Genomic DNA, 21,780 nt, shown 5'->3' on the forward strand with positions numbered 1-21,780 from the left:
TCATGCTCAGCTTAATTTTTCTCCTCTCCACCCTACCTCCCCAGTGTCTTAAGTCTCTCTTTGTTTCCTTACACTTCATTTTGCCTTAGCAGAGCAGCAGAGTAAGAAGGGCTTCATCTTGCAAGATGGTTTTTGTATAAAATATTTTTCTGGCCACACCAACTGTTTCAAAAAGCAAATATAATATCCAAAGAGGCCAAGAATATAACATGTGCTTTTAAACAAGCTCTCTGTTGTTTATACTTTGCTTAGTACAGCACCTGGCAGATAGTAAATGCTTAATAAATGTTTGTTAACCTGACTTAATAAATGCCTGTTAACTGGCGCAATGGCTGTCTCCTTAGAATCAGAGAGACAGCTACTATCTAGGCAGATACCATACAGCATATAATTCATGTCTTTTTGTTTATCACACTTCCTTTGACCCCATGCCATCCAAATATATCCCTCTAATTACTCCCCCTTACCAATTACCCTAAGAATATGGACATTAGTATCTGTAGTACATATTGTAAATGCGTGATATTTAATCATTTAATTCAGGGAATAGATAAAGAGCTCTAGACTTGGAGCGTTAGATCCTTCTACCTCTGCCATGGGTTAGCCACATGACCTAGGGTCATCCTGTGCCTGTTTCTCCATCTGCACAATAAGGTTGTTGGACTAAAGAATTTTTGAAGGGCCTTCCAGTTCTGAGGTTCTATGCTCTTGTTTAGTATGTATTTAATGGTTTGTACCTCTTTTGTAACTGCTTGCCTCAGGTGTTGTCTTCTATTATAAAGTTCCAGATGAAAGAAAAGTCTGTACATTTTTGGTAAAGTGCCATACAAAGTTTTCAACACATGCTTTTGGATGATTGCTGGATGGTGCTAATTACTAAAACCAAACAGTGTACTGCTCCTAAGTATCAGGATAGCTCATGAAGAGCTTACAATTTTTCAGTAAAGCACAGTGCTCCCCTTTTATAAAGCAATTTTTACAATTTTTACAATTCCTTATGCAGAAATTAGGTATATGTCTTGTATGAAGCAGGTAGCTAGGGGTGCCTAGATAGAGTGACAAACATTGAGTCATCTTCCTGAGTTCAAATCTGGCCTTAGACACTCACTACCTGTGTGATTCTGGGCAAATCACTTAATCCTGTTTGTCTCAGTTTCTTCATCTGCAAAATGAATTAGAGAAGGAAACGGCAAACCACTTGAGAAATTTTGCCAGGAAAACCCCAAATGGAGTCACAGTCAAACACAACTGAACAACAACTGAACAACAACATCTTAAATGCAGCGTGGTGTAGGGGAAAGAACATTGTAGAAGAAACATTGTAGAAGACTTGAGTTCAAATCCATACCCTGTTACTTATAACCTGTATGACCTTTGTGCAGGTCAATCTACCCCTCAGGGCTTAAGTCTCACCAACTATAAAATCAAAGGGTTAGACTAGGTGATCTCTAAAATTCCTTCCAACTTTAAATTTGTGATAAACTAGGTAAACAAAACATGAGAGGCAGACTAGTGGAAACTGGACTAGGAAACAGGACAACTTAGATTCAAGATCTCCCTCTGGCATATACTACTGGCTGTGTGACTTTGTGTAAGGCACTAAACTTCTCAGTGACATAGGCAACTCTCCAAAATGAGAGGCTACAGATAAGATACCCACCTGCTCTGCAAGAGAAAATTTCCTCACCAAGGAGTTCCTTGTATCAGTGAAATCATGTTTGCCTCTCTTCCTCCATCTCTATCCCTATATAAAGATGTGCCATTTCCAATAATCAATTATTAGCCATATTAAAATCCAGGGAGTATTCTGGATATGGTGATGATATTATGTATCCAACACAGAAATTAGTACTAAATGCCTAGGTTACCCCTCAAAAGAAACCAGAGTTCATCAAAGGCAAAGGCAATTAAAAATATTATGGTCTTTAATTATTAGGTTATCCTTATTAGAGTTAGCTAAGGTCTCAATTAATCAGTGAAGAAGTATTGACTAAGTGGTAGGAAACAGACATTCATGTTTTCCTACAGAATCACCTCATTGTGTACTGCTGTGTCAATAGAAAGGTTCTCTTTTTTTAGCATTTTAGTTCAGAATAAGAAATATAAAACTTTAAAAATAGAGTAAAAAAAAGTATTGATGGGACAACTTGCAAAAGGCACTATATTAGGTACTATGGGGGATAAAAATATAACATAAAGACAAAATTCCCTGTCTGCAGGACGTTTATAATCTATTAAAAAGACTTGGCATCAATACAAAAAAAGGTTAAATAACCATACAAGATGACAAAATATGTGATTTCATAAGCTAGTGTAGAATTAGGAACCAAAGCAATAACTACTATTAAAAACCTACCTTAGGGGTTACAAAATAGCTTCAGAACAACAATCTGACGAGATGAGGGTACTATTATTCTTGTTTTACAGATGAGAAAACTGAGGTCTATGGTCAAAAGTTTAAGTGTCAGAACTGGAATCTGAATTTGCTCTACTCGTCCTAATAAAAGAGTTTACTGTGAATCAAAAGGAGTTCAATGGCTTTCATGGAGAGTAGAATTTATGTAAAGCGACAAGAGAAGGAGAACTTTAGGTAGGGAAACAAATCGAGCAAAGCACAGAGGTGTGAAATATGGTTAAATTTAAAGGGTCTGAGAGTACATCAGTTAGGATGGAAATTTAAAATGGCAGCTCATATTAGGAGATAATGCTTGAAAGATAATTTGGGGCCAGATGAAGGAGAGTCATGACCGAATCATTATAAAAGAATACTGGCTTTGGCTGCCACTTACTACACGTGTACCCTTGGGCAAGCTGCCTTTTCTCTCTAAGACTCAATTTCCTCATGCATAACATGGGGACATTGATATTTAGTCCTGCAGGACTATGTTTAAAGTGCCATATAAATGTAGTTATTATTATTAGTTATCCTGAAGTATCGTATATGCTTGCAATTCTTAAGCTTGAGTTTACTGTGCTATATGACGCCAAGACAGACCTGATACTTAGTTAAGAGAAGGTGGGACCTATTTACATGAAGTGCTTTTATGGTCTAAGACTCAGCCTTTTTAAAATATGTCTCCTAACCTATCCTGCCAATGGGTACAGAATTTTAACCCTCATTCCTCTGAGTTACACATAGAAAGCCTAACTCAAAATGTTGGGTAGGAATAAAATATTAAGTCATTGTCATCCATTAGTAGGGATTATTTCAATCAGGTTAACGAGTTGAGCAATGAGAGGAAGTGATTCAATGTGAGTAAGATTCAATGGGTTAAAAGCAAAATAAGTCCTATCAGACATGATATTACAGGTTCAGAACTGGTAGAGGACTTAAATTTAAGGGGTTTAATTCAAACCCCTTATTTTATTTACATCATTACCGCCTGGTTATGGACAAGGAATGTCATCTTATTATCAGTTATAGACAAGGAAATTGGACTAGATAACCTCTGGCCTTCCTTCCAACCCGAGATCTATGATCTTTCTCTCCTCACTCTATGACATCTTGAAAAAAGAAAGTGGTTTATAAGGAGGATCCAGACGTATCACAGGAGTGATGCCAATTTATCAACGATATTTATCAAGCCCATAATGGGTACGAGTACAGGACTAGACTTTTGAAGGAGTTACAAAGGTAAAAGACCCAGTTTTCCTTTCCTAGTCTACTACATTCTTGAGAAAAGATCAGAGGGGAATGGGGAGTTAAAACGGGATTCCTATAATTCTGGTCATAAGAAAAGAGATCTTGCAAAATCAATCTTTAGTCTATAAATCTATGAAGCAGGGTGGGGAAGGGTGGGGAAGGAAACTCTTCTAATGACCTAATAAAATGACAACAGCATTAAACTCGCCCTCCAATGGAAAACCTCCCAGAAGGGAGGTCATTCAGAGCCAGCAGTAAGCACTCAATATCTATAAACTGTGTATAAAAAAGATCGCCTCTATTTTTAGTGCTGCTCAAGTTCAGTATCCATTTCATTTTCCATTTTTGTCTTTTGTTTTACTGTTATTTTTTTTCCTTCTGCTGAGAAAAGTAGTTAGGTCCTTCTGCTCAGACACAGATTTTATATAATAATCCTTTCTCTTCATTTACAAACATTCGTGTTACAATCCGATGATACACAAAATTGTGAAACTAATTTCTATGCCTTCCAACATTACTTCCCTTGTTAGCCTTTGGTAGAAATTTGGGGTTGAAGTAAGTTGCAAAAGTTAGGTAAAATGAAGACAAGCTCTCAGTACATAAGAATTCCATTTCTTTCCAGTCATTTTTTTAAAAAACACATCTTGTTTCCTTCCTACTAATTTGTAAACCTCTTTTCCTGACACTATTTTAACACTAACAGAATTCAAGGAAACACACAGGCTTTCAGAATCCCAAAGCAAAAGCCTGAATAGTCATGTCTTAAGCAAAATGTCATCAAACAAAACATAGCAGTACCAGAGGAGGATTAAATTGGGAAATGAACTTCTAAAAATTTGTGTTGTGAAGCTGATGAACCGTTTATATTTGAGATCTTTCTTTCCCCTTTGAATGTTTTCAATAACAACATGGTTTAATTGGTTGGCCTTCTAGGTTTTTCAATTCCACCCCATCCACACCCCTCCCCCACTGCTTACATTTTTTTCCAAAGAGAGCATTCTCTCTCTGGAATTTAGCAAATAGATACCAGGAGATAGATAGATAGATCTTTCTATATCTAAATACATATATTTACACACATGTAAATACATATATTCATGTATACACATACACACACATACAGACTTCTGGTATGCAGCTATCCCTGGGACCATATTGTTCTTTTCTGTCTTAAATACTTCTTACAAAATAAAGGAATATTGTAAGCAAATCTGCAAATAACGTAAACAAGTTAGGAGAACCATGACTGACACACAACAGAGCTTTGGCTCCAGAACAGCCCTGTTGAAACCAACAATAAGCACTTCAGAGGCACACACTGCAACAGGAAGAGTGATGAGATGTGGTATGTGAAGGGGATTTTATTTATTTTTGCTAATGTTTTAGTGGTTTCTTTTGTCTTTATCTCACTGACATTTCCCACTTTCCCACTCCCCACCCCCAGAAAACCCTCTCTGGCAACAACAACCAAAACAATCAAGCAAAAACATTCAATACAGTAACCACATCTAGTAATGCATACACGATTCTGTTCTAGTAACCCTCCACCCCTCTGCTATAAGATACTATGTTTTATTATCTGTTCTCCAGTACATTCATTAGTATATAAAGAATTTTTTAAAAACCCACAATTTATGCAAATAGGTATGGAAAGTAATTTATCATAACAATGGTTGACAGAAGTAGGATTTTTAATTAAATGTTTCCAAACCTAATATTTATCTGTAACCACCATTTTTTGCAAAAAGGACAAAAGGCCACTTCAAAAGAAGAAATAAATTTTCTCTAAATGTAATTCTAAGTTAAAGATTAATGTGGAGTGAGCTACACTATATTTCTACTATATTTTTAATTACATGAGTATATTTTGTGGGAGATAATGCTCTACAGCTTCCAAAACTGGTGGCTGTTTATTTATGCACTTTCTACCTTGGAACATTTATGTCTTCTCATAAAAGAAAGTCACGTTGGGTAAAAAATAACCAGGTGCAATAAACATTTCTGCCAGGTGAAAATAGGTTTCTGATTTAGTCCTCCATGCATCCGGTGTAGCAGAAAGACTGAGTATGGAATAGAAAGATTTAGCATCAGAATACTTAGTTTCAAAAACTGTATCTATCTCTAACAATGCTACCACTTGACCTCCCTAATCTCCCTAAACCTCAGTTGCATCCTAATAATGCTTACATTGTCTACCTCATGGAGCTAGGGGGAAGCATTTTATAAACTGTAAAGAAATGTACAAAATTGTGTTAGTTTTAATGTAGCTAAACCATATACACAAGACTAGGAACCCATTCTTCCCCTTATATACCCAGAATTATTATCAGAATATATATATATAACAGTACAAATAGCAACAGATGGTATTTATATGGCACTTTAAGGTTTTATAAAGCATTTTACGTGTTATCACCTTTGTTCCTCACAACAACCCTGTGAGGAAGGTGCTATGATTATCCCCATTTTACAGATGTAGCTGAGAGGGTAAGTAGGACTGCTTTGCCTACTTTGCCTCTGATAGGCCACAGAGCTGGTAAGCATCGCAGTCAAACTTGGGACACCAAGTTCCTCTATCCACTGCAGCCCCTAGCTACCTTAACAATATTCTAACAGCTAATATGAACATGTGCTATGTAGTATATTGATAATTTATAAAGTAAATATATTTTTCCTTTCCAATAATTAATGCTGACTATCTTAAATGCTATTCAACTCCCATTAATTCAGTAAATGTTGACTCCTTCGATATAATTTACAATCAATCAATAAGCATTTATTAAATACATATTATGTGCCAGGTACTATGCTCAGTTTTAGGGATATAAAGAGAATAGTAAAATATTCCCTGCCCTAAAGGAGTTTATGTTCCAATAAGGAACATAATATACAGATATATTTGTTGTTCAGTTATTTTCAGTCATGTCTGACTCTTCGTGACCCCATTTGGGGTTTTCTTGGCAGAGATACTAGAGTGGTTTTCCATTCTCTTCTCCAGCTTATTTTATAGATGAAGAAATTGAGGTAAACAGGGTTAAATGACTTACCCAGGATCACAATAAATGTCTGAGGCCAGAATTGAACTCAGAAAGATGAGTCTTTTTGACTTCAGGTCTGGCACTCTACCCACTGTACCACCTAGCAGCCCTTATGAATATAAATATAAATATATAGGTCAATAGAAAATAGATATAGGTAATTTTAGGGTATGAGTCCTTAATATCTGGCCTATTAACTTGCTTTTTCAAATATATACATATATATACATATGTATACATATATATATATAAAACTGTATTTCAATATAATTGGTTTCCCTCATAATCCTTTGTGTTTTTCTTTTGTGAATTTAAAAACTTTATTCTGAGAAGAGGTCTTTAGACTTCAAAAGGGTCCATGGCACACAAAAAGATTAAGAACTCAGGGAAGAAGTTAATACTCTTTCAATAACAATAAAAAAATTCTGAATTGTATACCAAAGAGGAAATTAAATTTTTCCCATACAACTGGGTGCTTTCAAGTATTTGAAGTATCACTGGAATTAACTTCTGAAATAGCCAAGTTTGGGCATTTAAGTCAAAATAATACACAGTATCTTTCTGCGATGTTTCTATTTATCCATGTGCTTATCTACCTTTAAACACACATGCCATACCCACAATAATAATGAATTTGTGTTAATATATGAATTTGGATGTGGCATTTAATGCTGTTATACCAAAAATTGTTTCATATCTCATAAAGCCCTTCCCACAGTTATATAAAATGTGTAATAGGATAACAGATTGGACCTGGAAGGACCCTTAGAGGAATCTAACTCAAACCTCCTCATTTTATGGATGAAGAAGCTGAGGCACTGAGAAGATAATTTGACTCATCTGAGATTACACCATGAGGATCTTAATTGGTAGAATTTGAACCCAGGTTTTCCTGACTCCAAGTCAATATCTGCTATACCATGTTGCCTCCTTAATGAAGTTGCATAACATATGCTGACAACATTAACACACATATGCCTCTCTGAATAAATATTTGATGAAAACTGACTGCATTTGGTTGATTTTATTTTAAAATACAGTTCTTGTGTTAAAAGTCAGTTGGTCAACCAACATTTCTTAAGAGCCTACTATGCTAAGTGCTAGGATACAAATAAAGGCAAAAGATACTCTCTGCCTTCAAGGATCTCATAATCTGACATGGGAGACAACATGCAATCATGTACAAACAAGATCTACGTAAGATAAATTGGTAATAATTAACAAAGAGGGATAAAGAACAGTTTCCTGTAGAAGGTAAGATTTTAGTCGGGACTTGAAGAAAGCCAGGGAAGCCAGGAGGTGAAGGTGAGGAATGGGAGAATTCCATGCATAAGGGTCAGCCAGTGAAAATGTTGGGAGATGGACTACTTTGAGGAATATCAAGGAGGCCACTGTCTGGTGAGGGAGGAAGGAGCAGCTGAAGGGACATAATACGTAAAAAAGAATGGAAAGTCTGGAGTAGAGAGAGATTTTGAAGTAGAGAAGGTTTGCCAACCAGGTTTTATATTTGATCCTGGAAGTGATATTTGAGTAGGAGTTTATTGAGTAGGAAAGTAAAGTCAAAGGACAGAAACTCTGAAGTTTGTTTCCATTCCTTTCGTCATCACTAGCTTGATCTTCAACATGAAGTAGGATCTGAGCTAAATTTCCTGATCTAAAAAATGGGCATAAATTGTCTATAAAGAACTTTGCAGCTTTTGACATACACTGGCAGTGTAGCCCTGGGCAAGTCACTTAATCTTTTAGGCAACTCTCTAAGTCAGGGGGCTTTAACCTTTTTTGTATGTTATGGATCCTTTTGGTAAGATAGTGAAACCTATGGACCCCTCCTCTGACTAATATTTTGAAATAATTAAAGGAAATGCTAAATTTCATTAAGAGATTTTGTGATTAAGTAATTTTCTCAGTCGTGTTCAACTCTCTGTGACCCCATATGGGGTTTTCTCGGCAGATATACTGGAATGGTTTACCATTTCCTTCTCCAACTCATTTGACAGATAAGGAAACTGAGGCAAACAGGGTTAAGTGACTTGTTCATCATCACATAGCTAGTGTCAGAGGCCAGATACGAACTCAAGAAGATGAATCTTCCTGACTTTGGGCCCAGCTCTCTATCCACTGTGCCACCTAGAGATTAGTGAAAATAAAAATGTAAATTTTCCCCATCCAAATTCATGGACTCCCTGAAATCTATCCAAGGACTTAGGGGTTCCCAAGTTAAAAACCTTGCTCTGAGCCTGTAATTTGCAGAGAAGGTTCTACCCTGCATTGATAGAGTGAGTTCCCTCATTCAAGACTTCCAAATATCAATGAAATGACAGGTCCGGTACTTAATCCCTATAAAGCTCTTTGAGTTGATCAGATGAAAGGCCCTAGGTGCAGTATAGAGTAAAAGACTGTTTTATTACTTGGCTAGCATTCAAATTTTTTTTTTTTGATCTAGAAGGAAAGAAAGAGTCAAACCCTATAATTTTGCTTCACACTGCTCTCCTGTTTTAGGTATACACTGGTTTTAAGAATTCCCATGTCTTAAGTGCTTTAGAAATCCTACAGATACCCTAAGGGAGAGTTATCCTAGTGACCTAGCCCTTCTGACCTGGCTTCACCCAGTGGAAGCACAGTTGGTAATCACACAGCACAACTGGGAAGAAACTCCTTATGGTGCTGCTCTTTAGGTTGTTTTCCCTAATCAATTGTTATGGCTACTGGCAGTAATTAATGGGAAAAAATTATATCAGTCATGGAGATGGAAAAGTTATTTCTGGAAACATATAAAGATATTTAAAGATATCTGCAACAATAATACTTAGCCAAAATGATTTAATTGCACTAGCATCTAATAAGTGATGTGACTAGGAATCACCAAAATCAAGCTATTAATATGTTCTAAGTGAAGAGAGTTAGCACAGAAAGGTGCTAGGCTCTGGGGAAGCCCCAACTTGAAAGGCAAATAGCTGTGTGTAAAAGGCAAAAGAACTGCACAGCTTCCCATAATTGGTTATTACTCCCTGGCCTATAAAAGAGCATCAAGATTGTCGACCTTGGTGATCATGCTTTGGCCTAGGAGTGAGAACCAGCCCTTGGGTGTGTTTGTAGGGGATTGTGGTACAGTAATTGAATGACTGAAGTAAAATGGTAGTTAGCGAGAGAGAAAGTAACTGAGTCAGTGTGCCTCTGTGAGGCAAAGCGATTAGATATATGAGTAGAATGAAGATGTGTTTCCTCATAGTAAGCACCTTGGGGATTGCACATTGATTTATGGGAGCATAGAATGAATATTGAGACTTATGAAGGCTGGCATGTTTTTCTGGTGTTTCAAGTCCTGAGGCTGGCTATGGCTCTGAGTTTTAGTGCCTTTTCATGGAGAGATAGAAGCATTTTGGGAACTGGGATGACCATGTTTTGGCCAATGTAAATATGGGACTGGCATAGTTTTGAGATCCCCTATCATGGGGAGGAACCGTGGGAGTCTGAGAGAAAAAAGGAGTTTGTTAGAAGTTGGTAGAAATTGGGTTTGTACATGGAGCATTGCACATAAGGTCCAGCTTTACAACTATAACTTTGTACATGAAAGGCCAAATCTGAATAGTGTCTCCAACGTAAATCTGAACTTTAAAAGATGCTGCATTAAATTACTAAGATGGATAAGATAAAGCCTCAGACTGCTCAGATGCATTTCAGTTTCCTTCCAGGAGAGATCCTTGTCTTTGACCTAATTCAAGGGTAGGATTTCTGTGTTGGTTGGTAGCAGAATAAAGTGATGACAGGTGCTAGTAAAGGGGATGCAACTAAGCCAGAGATTTCAGTCTTAGGACAAAATATAACTTCCAAATCTGATTAAATATGACCAACATTCTAAGGCTGCTGCAAATTGTATAAAAGTCTCATAGTACCCAAAGAGGGAAATGGGTAAAGGGGAATATGAACTTCAAGTACTGCTCTCCAGTGACTCCCCCATCTAGCCAGCAGAGTGAAAACCTTGCTTCCAAGAAGGATTTGAATCTCACCTTGCTCCCTGTAAGGGCCAGGGAACATGAAGTCTTTTATAACATGGAAAGAAATCCTTTCAGTTGAGATGACCCCTAGCAGAATGCAACCTCAAAGCACACTCACTGTAATAATTTCTATTTATGGGGCTCCCAGGATGAGAAGAGGAAAGTTCCATGGATCAGCCCCACACACTACTTCATGTCCCCTCTGATAGGAGAAGCTTACAGAAGTGTCATCAAAGCCAGTTCTGATTGTAAAAGAAGAAAAAAAAGAGTTAAGCAAAAGTCTTACCTCTTTCTCTATCTTGAGCAGCTTCTTTACAGCCACTTCCTTGTCTTGTGATATCCATCTGGCTCGATAAACACTTCCAAAACTCCCTCCGCCGCAGTTTTCAAAAAACTGCAAGTCATCAAATTTGATTTGCACAAAGGAAGCACCGAGAGACGACATCTCATAATGACAAAGTAATATACCTCCACAAAATCTGCAAAGAGAAAAGAGTCCAGTTAGTTCATGTCTTATTAGAACAGCCCCAGAACCCTATTTTAGATAACATAGAATGTGTTCTTTGGAACACTCAGAGGGTACCACATTAACTGAAGAGAAAGAAGGGTAAGAAAGAAGTCTGTAAGTATGTGGGTTTTTTTTTTAATCAAAACAAAACTCACCCTGGCAGCCTATGAAAAATTAAAAAAAACGATTCATCCAGGCTTTGAAACACCGCTGCTTACAGAGAAGTGGCTCAGATTTCCCCCACAGCAGATTTGAAGCCACACTTCCTGCCCTCACACACACAAGGAGGAGGTCTGTGAAAAGGCTAGTGTGTCACCAGGTCTATCACGAAGCCCTGACAAACTGGAAACATGCTTTCAATTGCAAGCTTGCATAGCTGTTCTGGAATCCAAAGCATGCCATCTCTCCCTGTTGTGATCATTTTACACAAAATATACACAGCCTAAGCAACTGAACATCCTGGCAAAATTACAGCCAAAACCTGGCAAAACCAAACATGCAAAGAGTGTTCAAGAGGATAAAAGCAACCTTTCAGTTACAAAGATACTATAAATCTGGCCAAATGTTTTCCACAAGTATCTCCTTGGTCTATATGCCATAGCAAGGTTTAATTAAAGAGCAGAACAGTTTCCCTTGATTACAGTATATTAAATCACCCCAAAGAACATTGCCAAGAATGAATCTTATGGTTGTTAAAATTTTTATTATGTTTGTTGCCAAAGGAACAGAATACCCCACCCATAGATTATAACAGTGATACCTTCTGTAGTCTAAGAAGTTTTACTACTGCCCAGGTACATAAATGTTACTACTGCACGGTGACAGCATTGCTGGATGCAGGTACAAATGACGACAGCTTAAAACTTGGGGCTATGAAGGTTTTGCTGATATGAGATGACAGAAGTGTCATCACTGAAAACAAGTAAAGAAGCATTGCCTAACTATATGCTCAGCTCCCCAAGACTCTTAACATGGAACAGACTAGGAAGCCAATGTTAGGAAACACTGGGTCACCAAAGAACACAGGTCTCAGATATGAAATCAAATTCAGAGTTAAGATCAAGCCTAGATGGGGATTTTGTTTCCTTCCTTACCCTGCATGTTTGAGAACACAGAAAGACAAAATAATAAACATTTTGAAGTCTAGCTACTGTATCAGACGCAATTACAATTATTTAGTTTTATCCCTAATTGGCTACAATAGTCTTTTTACTTCAAGATAAAACCAGTTAAGGCAATATAGGGGAACAAGAGAAAAAGTCAGGATATAGTTAGCTTTGCACTGGAACGAGAGACAATCAATCCATGAGCATTTATGCCTACTGTGTCCCAGGTACCATAGGATGCAAAGAAAAAAAATCACTTAATGAAAATGACATTGCTTTTCAAAAGAAACCACCATTTGAAAAATTGCCTCATATCATAAGTAATGATTTCTTCACTTAAGAACATCTACTAAACTTGAATTGCTGACAGAGGAAAAACTGGTAAGACTACTGAGACACTAGAATAGGTTAATTAGGAAAACTGATCTCATTTCCTGGAGGTCTTCTTTAAGAGAATAGTTACTCACTTGTTCTGGAATGTTTAGGTATGATCTGGCCTAGAGGCAGAGGAATGTTCCATCCAGCTCAAGAATTCTATAAAGATCATTACTGAACTATCTACATTTCCAAGTATATTAGATCAAATCCCCAAATATTCCTACTTGGCTTTGAAAAAGTTGGCCATTTAAAACAATATATAACTCCTGCCACCTCCAAAAAAGGAGACACACAGGTAGAAAACATGAGGGCTTGGAATTCTGTTCCATTTGCTCAACAGATTCTGGACAGTGGGGAGCATGTCCTATATGTTTTTGTAGCTCTCACAAAGCCAAAATTGTGCCTTGTACACAGTAAGTATTCACATGTGTATCTATTCAATGAATCAAATTCTTTTTCATAAATAGGAAAGCTTCCCCGTGGTAGAGGAAGAAATTGGGGAAGAAGAACCAGCTTCTCCAGTTGTTCTGAGTTTCAATCAATCAAAGAAATATCTATTAATCAGCAAACTTGTATAAGGCACCTATTAGGCTCTGTAGGAGAATGAGGCAGTGTAGTATAGTGGATAGAATGCTGGATTGAGAACTAGGAAGAACTGGCTTCCAATCCTTCCTCTGACAGTAGCTGTCTACAGGCAAATCACTTAACCACTGAGCCTCATTTTCCTCATCTACAAAATGGAGCTATGAAAACTGGCTTTAACTATCTAACAGGGTTGTTCTAAGTCCAATGAATAATATACATAAAGTGCTTTGCAAACCCTAAAGTGCTATTTAAATGTCAGCTAGCATTATATTAAGAAGCGTAAGGCATGGGTCTTGCCCCAAAGGGGTTTATAATCTTGACTGTTCATAGTGAAAATTTCTGATAACACTTATTCTTAATGGTAATAGAAGATAATTTAAAAGTGTGAATTGAAATTCAGCAGTGATTAGTAATTTATTAAATTACCTGAATAAATATGGAAAATATTATCTAGTTTGTTATCTGGTTATTTAAGAACACTTCGGTTTTTGTCATTTTCTCTGTGATATTCTGTTAGAACAGTGGAGTGGGAAGAGAAAATTTTGTTGGCAAACCCAGTGGCACCTTGCATATAAAAATACTGATTACCAAAAATTAATATATCTGACAGTCAATGACTTTTAAAAAAGAATTAATGTTGTAAATTAGAGAAAAAAACCCACCATCCCTCATGTCTTATAATTGAAATGAAAACATGTATTCCATCTGTTGATTTTTTAAAATTATTGCCAGGTATTCATTTTCCTGTTTTCACTTGGATTGATGTAAACAGTATAAATTCCTGTCAGTTACCCAAACTTACAGTCCAAAATCAAAATAACAGATAATTAGTTAAAAGAGTTTAAAGGAAGTTAGTTCATTTTCCCTGAGAGTCATTTCCTACAGCATACTTTTCATTCTCCACTTGCTTGAATTACCTTATTTACCTGAATGGTAAATGGCCCTTGCATTCTAAATTCTAAAAGATATTTTGTCCTTCTGGGAATGAACAGTTAGTTATCGTACAGGGTCTACTCACCTCCAGGAAATGGATAGGGAGAGAAAGATCACATTCTTAACATAGACACAACAGTCATACTGGAGAGGAGGTGCCTTTATGTCAGAGGCTGAGCCCAATTAGAGTTGTACACTTGTTGTCCTGGCAGCTTGAAGAAAAGGTATCACCAGGACTATTCCTAAATGACCTGTGATGAGGATTCACCAGTCAGCAACAGTGGAAGATCAGGGGAGCAAGGGATTCTAAGCTAGCAGCTCACGAACAACTAAAATGGTAAGTTCATGACATCAAGGGTGGTTTAAAAACAAAGTCTACTGGGGAGGATGGACTAAGAGCATAGAGATGGGTCAAGGAATTGTAGAGTGAAGAGTAGATTTAGTGAAAGAGGAAGTTTAGGAAGTTGGGCAGAGAGTGAAATTCCAAACTTTGAGACCTTGGAGATAGAGCAATTTGAGGAACTTGTAAAGGCCCAAAGAATGGTCATTTGGGAGTGTGTGTCCAAAGCTGGGTGACAAAGGTCACAAATTTAGTATCATAAATATACCTATGCTTTATAGAAATATAACTTAGAACAAGAAGACAAGAAAAAGAAATGAAAGGAATGAGATTTGGCAAAGAGACAAAATTATCTTAATTGCAGATGGTCCAATAGAAGAGGTTTCATGTTGTGTAGTTGAGTTTTCAGAACTGTCATCCGCCTATCAAGGTTCTCCCATCATGGAAGGGGCTGGAATGGAAAAGAAGGAGCATGAGGTGGGTAATAAGTCACAGAACAAACTAGGAGAATATTTAGAAATTGGCCAGTAATACGAAAAAAAAGTAGGAAACATATGGTACAATGAGATCCTGTGGAGCTTGTGTGAGAAAGATCATGAAGGATGGCAGTAGAGGAATTGCCTGGGAGCCAGAGTAAAGAACAAGAAGTGTACAGGACACTCCTCCTGGTCCTGTGAGTTAAGAAGAAGAGAACTGGTCACTGCTACAGAGGGTTGCAAGGGATGTGATGTCTTCAGACAAGAGTCACATTAAAGTAAAAATATGGAATGAATGTTGGTAAAAGTTCACAGATATAGGAGAATTTGTTGACAATAAAACAGGCATTCCAAAGGACACAGTAGAATGTGCTAGGCAATGGGTGGTCCAGGTTGAAGGGGGCTTAAGGAGAGATGAGTTGATTAAAATAGGAATAAAGATTTGGGAAGAGGTAGTATGGACATGCTATTGGCAGGAAGTCAATGAGACTTAATAACAGGGATTTGGGCACAAATCCAGTAAGACGCCCAAACCAGGAGGCAAATTAATATTGTATGTTCCCTAGGGAGCACTTAACCAACAGGATTTACAGAGTTAACCTGTCCCTGAATTTTGAATCAAATTTGGATTCTCAAATGTTATAGAATATGCCTCCATGACATTTCTCCTCCAGTTGTGCTTTATCACTTTGATTTAGGGAAGGACACTTGGAGCTTGGAGCTCTTGGCTTGCAGTCTGATATTACGGAGAAAACAGAAAGGTCAAAGAGCTATGGATAGGATGTCAATGCACTCTATAACCCTTCTGATTGGTAGCCATTCAGTTTATGACTGAACACTTCCAGTGGCAGAGAACTCACAAGGAAGTGCATGCTACTTGTAGAAAACCTTAATTGTTAAGAAGTTACTATTTATATTGAGCTTTAATCTGCCTTCCTATAGCTTCTTCTCATTGTTGCTAATTCTGCCTCATGGAGCTGTGTAGATTATGGATCTGTCCTCCATAGAACAGTCTTATGCATAATGGAAATCAATTCTTGTTCTTGATTTCCTATAACCCTCCCCTCTCCCAAACATGCAAAAATTGTCACCTTTGTATAATAATCATGTTTAATTCCTTCAGCTCTTCCTCTAATGACCTGATTACTAGACTATGCATCATCTAAGTGAAGTTAGCCAAGTCAACTAGCATTTATTAAGCATCTACTATGTGTCAGGCATTGTGTTAAGTGTTGAGAATACAAAAAAAAAAAGGCAAAAAAACAGTCCCTGCTTTTAAGGAGTTCACAGTCTAAAGGGAGAGACAGCATGCAAACATCTTTTTACAGACAAGATATATACAGAATAAATTGAGGGTAATCTCTGAGCGAAGGTATTAAGATTAAGTACTGGAAAAGACTTCTTATAGAAGGCAGACTTTAGCTGAGGCCTGAAGAAAGCCAGAGAAGCTAGGAATAGAAATGAGGGAAAAGTTCCAGGCATGAGGAACAGTCCATAAAAATGCTTCAAGTAGGGATGTGGAGCCTGGTGTTTGAGGAATAGTAAAAATGAATCACTGGATGGCAAAGTACTTGGAGGAAAACAAAGTGCAAGAAGACTGACAAGGTAGGAAGGGGCCAGGTTATTGAAGGCCTTAAAAGACAAACAGAGAATTTTATATTTGAACTTAGAAGGAACAGGAAGTCAAAAGTTTATTAAATAGAGGGAAGGGAGAAAGGATAGTGATATAGTCAGAACTTCACTTTAGGAAGATCAACCTGATAGCCAAGTGGAGAACAAATTGGAATGGGGAGAGACTTGAGGCAGGGAGAGCAATCAGCAGGTTTGTGTAATTGTACAGTCATGAGGTGATGAGAACCTGCCTGAAGACAGTTGCAGTGTGAGAGGGCAGAAGGATATGGTGGGGGAAAGTGGGGGGTGGGGGGTTTGTAAGAGAATTCAGAATTGAGGACTACACCGAAGTTTCCAGTCTGGGTCATTAGGAGGATGATGGTACCCTTGACAGTAATATGGAAGTTAAGAAGAAGAGAGCATTTGGGGAGGGAAAAGATAATGAATTCCGTTTTGAACATACAGTTTAAGATGTCTATGGGACATCCAATTTGAGAAGTCTGGAATAGGCAGTTGGAGATGAGAAATTGGAAATCAGGAGAGAGGTCAGGGCTGGAAAAAATAGATCTGAGAGTCATCTGCATAGTAATTGAACTCTTGGGAGAAAGTAAATGAGAAAGTAAAATAGTATAGGAGAAGTGGGCCCAGGACAGAGCCTTTGGGGGCCCCTATAGTCTTCCTTCTCTGAATGCATTACTGTTTGACTCATTTCTATGTTATTATCTAGTCATTTCACTTGTGTCTGACTCTTCATGACCCCTTTTGGGGTTTTCTTGGCAAAGATACTAGTTTGTCATTTCCTTCTCCAGTTCATTTTACAGATGAGGAAACTGAGGTAAATAAGGTTAAGTGATTTGCCCAGTGAAGTGTCTGAGGCCAGAGTTGCATACAGGAAGATGAATCTTCCTGAATCCAGGTGTGGTGCTCTATCTACTGAACCATGTAGTTGCCCCTATTGTTTTTCTACACACCTATATTCAGGAAATATATTGAATAGACTGCTAGACTTTGAGCCAGCAGTACTTGGGCTTAAATCTTTGTCACTTCTAGCTGTAGGACCATGGACAAATAATTCAATTTCTTCATGCCTGTTTCTTATGAAGGGGGTTAGAGTAGCTGACTACTAAAGTCTCTCTCAGCCCTAAATCTAGGTTCCTATGAGCCTATGATCCTAAATACTGCACTAGGAAGTAATTAGAAATATGATCCAGTTCTATGTATGTAGAGTCATATGTTGGGTGGGGGTGGTGAATGACATTTATAGAGGAATAAAGGGAAACTTGGTGGCGCAGTAGATAGACATCAGGCCTGGAGTCAGGAAGACTTGTCTTCCTAAGTTCAAAACTGACCTCAGACCCTTACTAGCTGTGTGACCCTGGGCAAATCACTTAACCCTCTTTGCCTTCATTTCCACATCTTCAAAATGAGCTTGAGAAGGAAATGGCAAACCACTCCAGTGTTTTTGCCAAGAAAACCCCAAATGAGATCACAAATAGTCAGAAAGTACTGAAAAACGACTGAACAATAAAAACAAAAGCCTCAAAACTGAAGTCTGATCTTGACACAAATGCTGCTTGATGCATATTCTAGCAAATTTCACCCCGCCCTCATCTTACCTTACACTATATACCCAAATATTTCTAAAGATCAATTCCAGTGTTTAGATCTGGAATCACTATGGGCTTTGTGGATTGCTACTCAGATTCAGATCCTTCCAAGACTAAGAAAGCTGTCTTAAGTCATATGGCTGTCCTGGTCCTAAGAATATGAATCCATTTAAAGGCAGGTTTTGGATCTTAGTTTGAATTCCTTGCTCTAGGATCCCAAGACTAAGGGTGATTAAAAGGGGGACTAAATCCCTAAATTGGAAGATTAGTGGGCTCTCTGAAGGAAACTGAGCTCTGAAGGCTGAAATGTCATTTGCCAGGGCCTTTATTCCATGACATGACACATCTGGTCAGATACTTTTCTAGAACTACTGTGACGCACTCTGGAATCCCAGCCTGGCATCTGGAAATTAAATATGTATGAATGGAACCATATAGTTACTTGCATGTTTTATTGAGACTTAAAAACAAAGTCTGAATTCTGTGGACATTAAAAAGGAAGCCTTATGTTCAAAGCTCCTCTTGAACCCGACAAAGTATTTGAGACTTTGCTGAAAAAGTTGGCCAATTGAAAATCTCTTCCCTATAAGAATACTGTTAAATTAATTAATATGCAATTTTCCCCCGATTGAGTTTTTCCTACTTTATTTATGAACCAGCATTTAGGGTGGTCAGCTGAACAATTTATACCCATCAGCACAGGGAAATCAGAGTTGATAATCATACTATAGTAATTTTGGTAAGAATATTATCTGATCAAATAAGGACAGTTAGCTACACAAAATAACCTAGGATTGATTATGTAGAGCAGTTGTGTCAAACTCAGAAACAGATCCCTAGGAGCCTCATTGACCTTAAATTAACTTTTTGTCATATTAGATTTTTTTATTAATTTTGTTAAACATTTCCCAATTGCATTTTAATCTGGTTTGGCTGCATTCTGGAGTTTTGCATACTGGACACCTCTGATGCAGAAGAACCATGTTAGCTGTTATTCTAACACATCAAATTAAGGAGGCTGTTCCCACAGAAGTCCACTGTTTCTTTCTGGGTTTTCAGTACCCTAGTTGTTTCCAATGTCACAAAACTCTTAAAACAAAACTCACTAGGCAGCCAGCAGCAGAGTGGATAAAGTGCTGGGCCTGGAGTTAAGAAAACTAGAGTTCAAATCTGGCCTCAGACACTTAATTGTGTGACCATGGGCAAGTCACTTAACCTACCTGCCTCAGTTTCCTACACTGTAAAATGGGGATAATTAAAGCACTTACAGGGTTATTGTGAGGATCAAATAAGATAATATTTGTAAAGGGCTTAGCACAGTGCCTGGCACATATTAAGTGCTAAATAAATATTCCCTTCTCTATTTTTTCTACCATCTTCATATATATATATATATACACATACTTATATATAGATATATAGATATAGATACATACACACATACACATACATACATACATACAGCAATTAAGGCAGATGTTGAAGGACAGATATCACAATAATCAAAGAATGATAAGGTTTCACAATTTCCATAGAGATGGAAATAGTTGATTTTGTAGTTGAAGTCATCCATTCAAGTAAACTGGTACTATTGTGTGAGAAAATTGTTTTTTCAGCCAATAATTAAGCTGTCATCTTACTTTAGAATTTATTTTGTCTTAGGTGTTGAATGATGAATCTGGACCTAAACCTTCTGGTTTTAGTGGAAATCCCCAGAGCATTAGGGTACCAAATTAAAGCTTTCATTTTTCAGGGGTAAAAATGTGACCTTGGTTCCTCTGTTTTAGAATTTGCTACTTTACCTTTTGACTCTTCAGTCAATGAATTGATGGTTAGTACAAATATGTTGGGTTTTAGGACTCATTCCATAGTTTTATCATTCAAAACATAAACAATGAAAAGGTCTACCATGTTGACAGATGATACAAAAATCTGTGTAGATTGACTTTGAGCATACTGATAGATAATGCTAAGGGATCAGTGACACATTGAATTCCAAGTATTTGAAGAAATCATTCAACTCCCAGGAACTTTTTAAACTATTAACATCTTATTAATTCACATAAATCAAAACCAAAGACAGACAATTTTAGGATTTAATCCAATCTTTCTATTTATGATTTCTGTCCCTGTAGCTATTTTAGCAGTAGAACTCAGAAAATTTTGCTTTTCACACTCTTGTCTGGAATTCCATCTTAAAGCACCAGTGGTCTGAAAAGACCCATAGTCTTTCTGGTTATTAAGCATCCATTACATTCATAAAGTGCCTCCAAATCCCCATCTGTTTCACCAATCATCACTCAGAGTACATATGATTTTACACTAATGTCTGCTTATAAAAAAGACTTAAAGAAATAGACTTAGCACAATTTCAGGAGTATGGTATTTCCAAACCCAGTAATTTTGAAAGTCTAAATAATTTTCTCCCATCACACACTGCTCCCCTAAACTACCTCAATTACACAATATTATTAGGCTTTTTGGAAAACCCTTATTTTACAGTAACTCCATTTTCCTTCAGTTCTTTGCATCGTCTGACTTAAACCGTTAAGACATAATGACAGACTTTGTGAATAACTTTTGGATTTTGGCCTTTACATCTAACTTTTTCTGTTTAGAAAGCTTCAAAACTAAATGTGAAGCTGCAGTTATACTGGACATGCAGTGGTAAGAGTGCTGGCTTTGGAGTAAGAAGGTCTGAGTTCTAATTCGAGGTTTACCACTTATCACCGCTTGGTAGCCAGATGGCACAGTGGGTAGAGCCTGGAGCTTGGAGTAAGAAAGACGTGAATTCAAATCTGGCCTCAGATACTTACTAGCTGTGTGACCCTGGACAAGTCTGTTTGACCTCTGTTTGCTTCAGTTTTCTCATTTGTAAAATGGGGATAATAACAGTACCTATCTACCAGGGTTGTTGGGAAAGTTATGTGGGATAATAATTGTAAAGCACTTAGCACAGTGCCTGGCATAGAGTAGATGCTATATAAATGTTAACTATTATTTATGTGACCTCGGGAAAGTCACTTAATCTTCCTACAGTTTCCCTCTCTGTAAAATGGGGACTAACTGTAAATCGAGAACACTTCTCATTGATAATGCTATCTCACTGAAACTAATCTTGCCTTTTTTCAAATTTATTCCTTTTATGATGTTCTGGGAAAGCTCCTCTCTTTGGGTTACATTCTCAAAGATCTTAACTTGAGTTTATATTATACAATACTCACCATCCTGCACATGACTAGAGCCACTATAGATTTGTGTTGCATAATATCAATAGAGCTGTCACTGAAGAAAGACAAATATTCTTTTCCTCCCTCACCAGTTCGCTATTCCACTCACCATAGTGGCTATTGCAAACATTGTCATCCCTCCTCAATTCTTCCAAGGCACACTCTATCCCTACTCTCTCAGTCAAGGACCTCACATCATACTTTCACTGAAAACTCTCTCTGCTCCCCTCCTCATCTCACATCAATCATACATTTTACCCAGTTATCTACTCCACTTGTTTTCATATGAAGAGGTGACCTTTCTCCTTGCCAAGGCAAGTATATACACCC

The 21,780-nt window shown here is 37.4% G+C and overlaps 1 protein-coding gene across 3 annotated transcripts in view; it reads right to left on the reverse strand.

Moving 5' to 3' along the window:
* Positions 1 to 21,780, reverse strand: part of MAP3K20 (mitogen-activated protein kinase kinase kinase 20) — a 222,411-nt gene that overhangs the window by 185,010 nt on the left and 15,621 nt on the right. For 2 of the 3 annotated variants that reach the window (XM_027865834.1, XM_027865836.1), the window contains exon 2: positions 10,963 to 11,155. In XM_027865834.1, coding sequence (XP_027721635.1) covers positions 10,963 to 11,121 — 159 coding nt within the window. In that variant the 5' untranslated portion in view covers positions 11,122 to 11,155. Of the gene's footprint in view, positions 1 to 10,962; positions 11,156 to 11,339; positions 11,429 to 21,780 lie in introns of those variants that run through there. The other variant, XM_027865835.1, reaches the window with a different exon arrangement.

This window comes from Vombatus ursinus, unplaced genomic scaffold (assembly GCF_900497805.2).
Source record: "Vombatus ursinus unplaced genomic scaffold, bare-nosed wombat genome assembly UNPS02014779.1, whole genome shotgun sequence".
Taxonomy (NCBI): Eukaryota; Metazoa; Chordata; class Mammalia; order Diprotodontia; family Vombatidae; genus Vombatus; species Vombatus ursinus.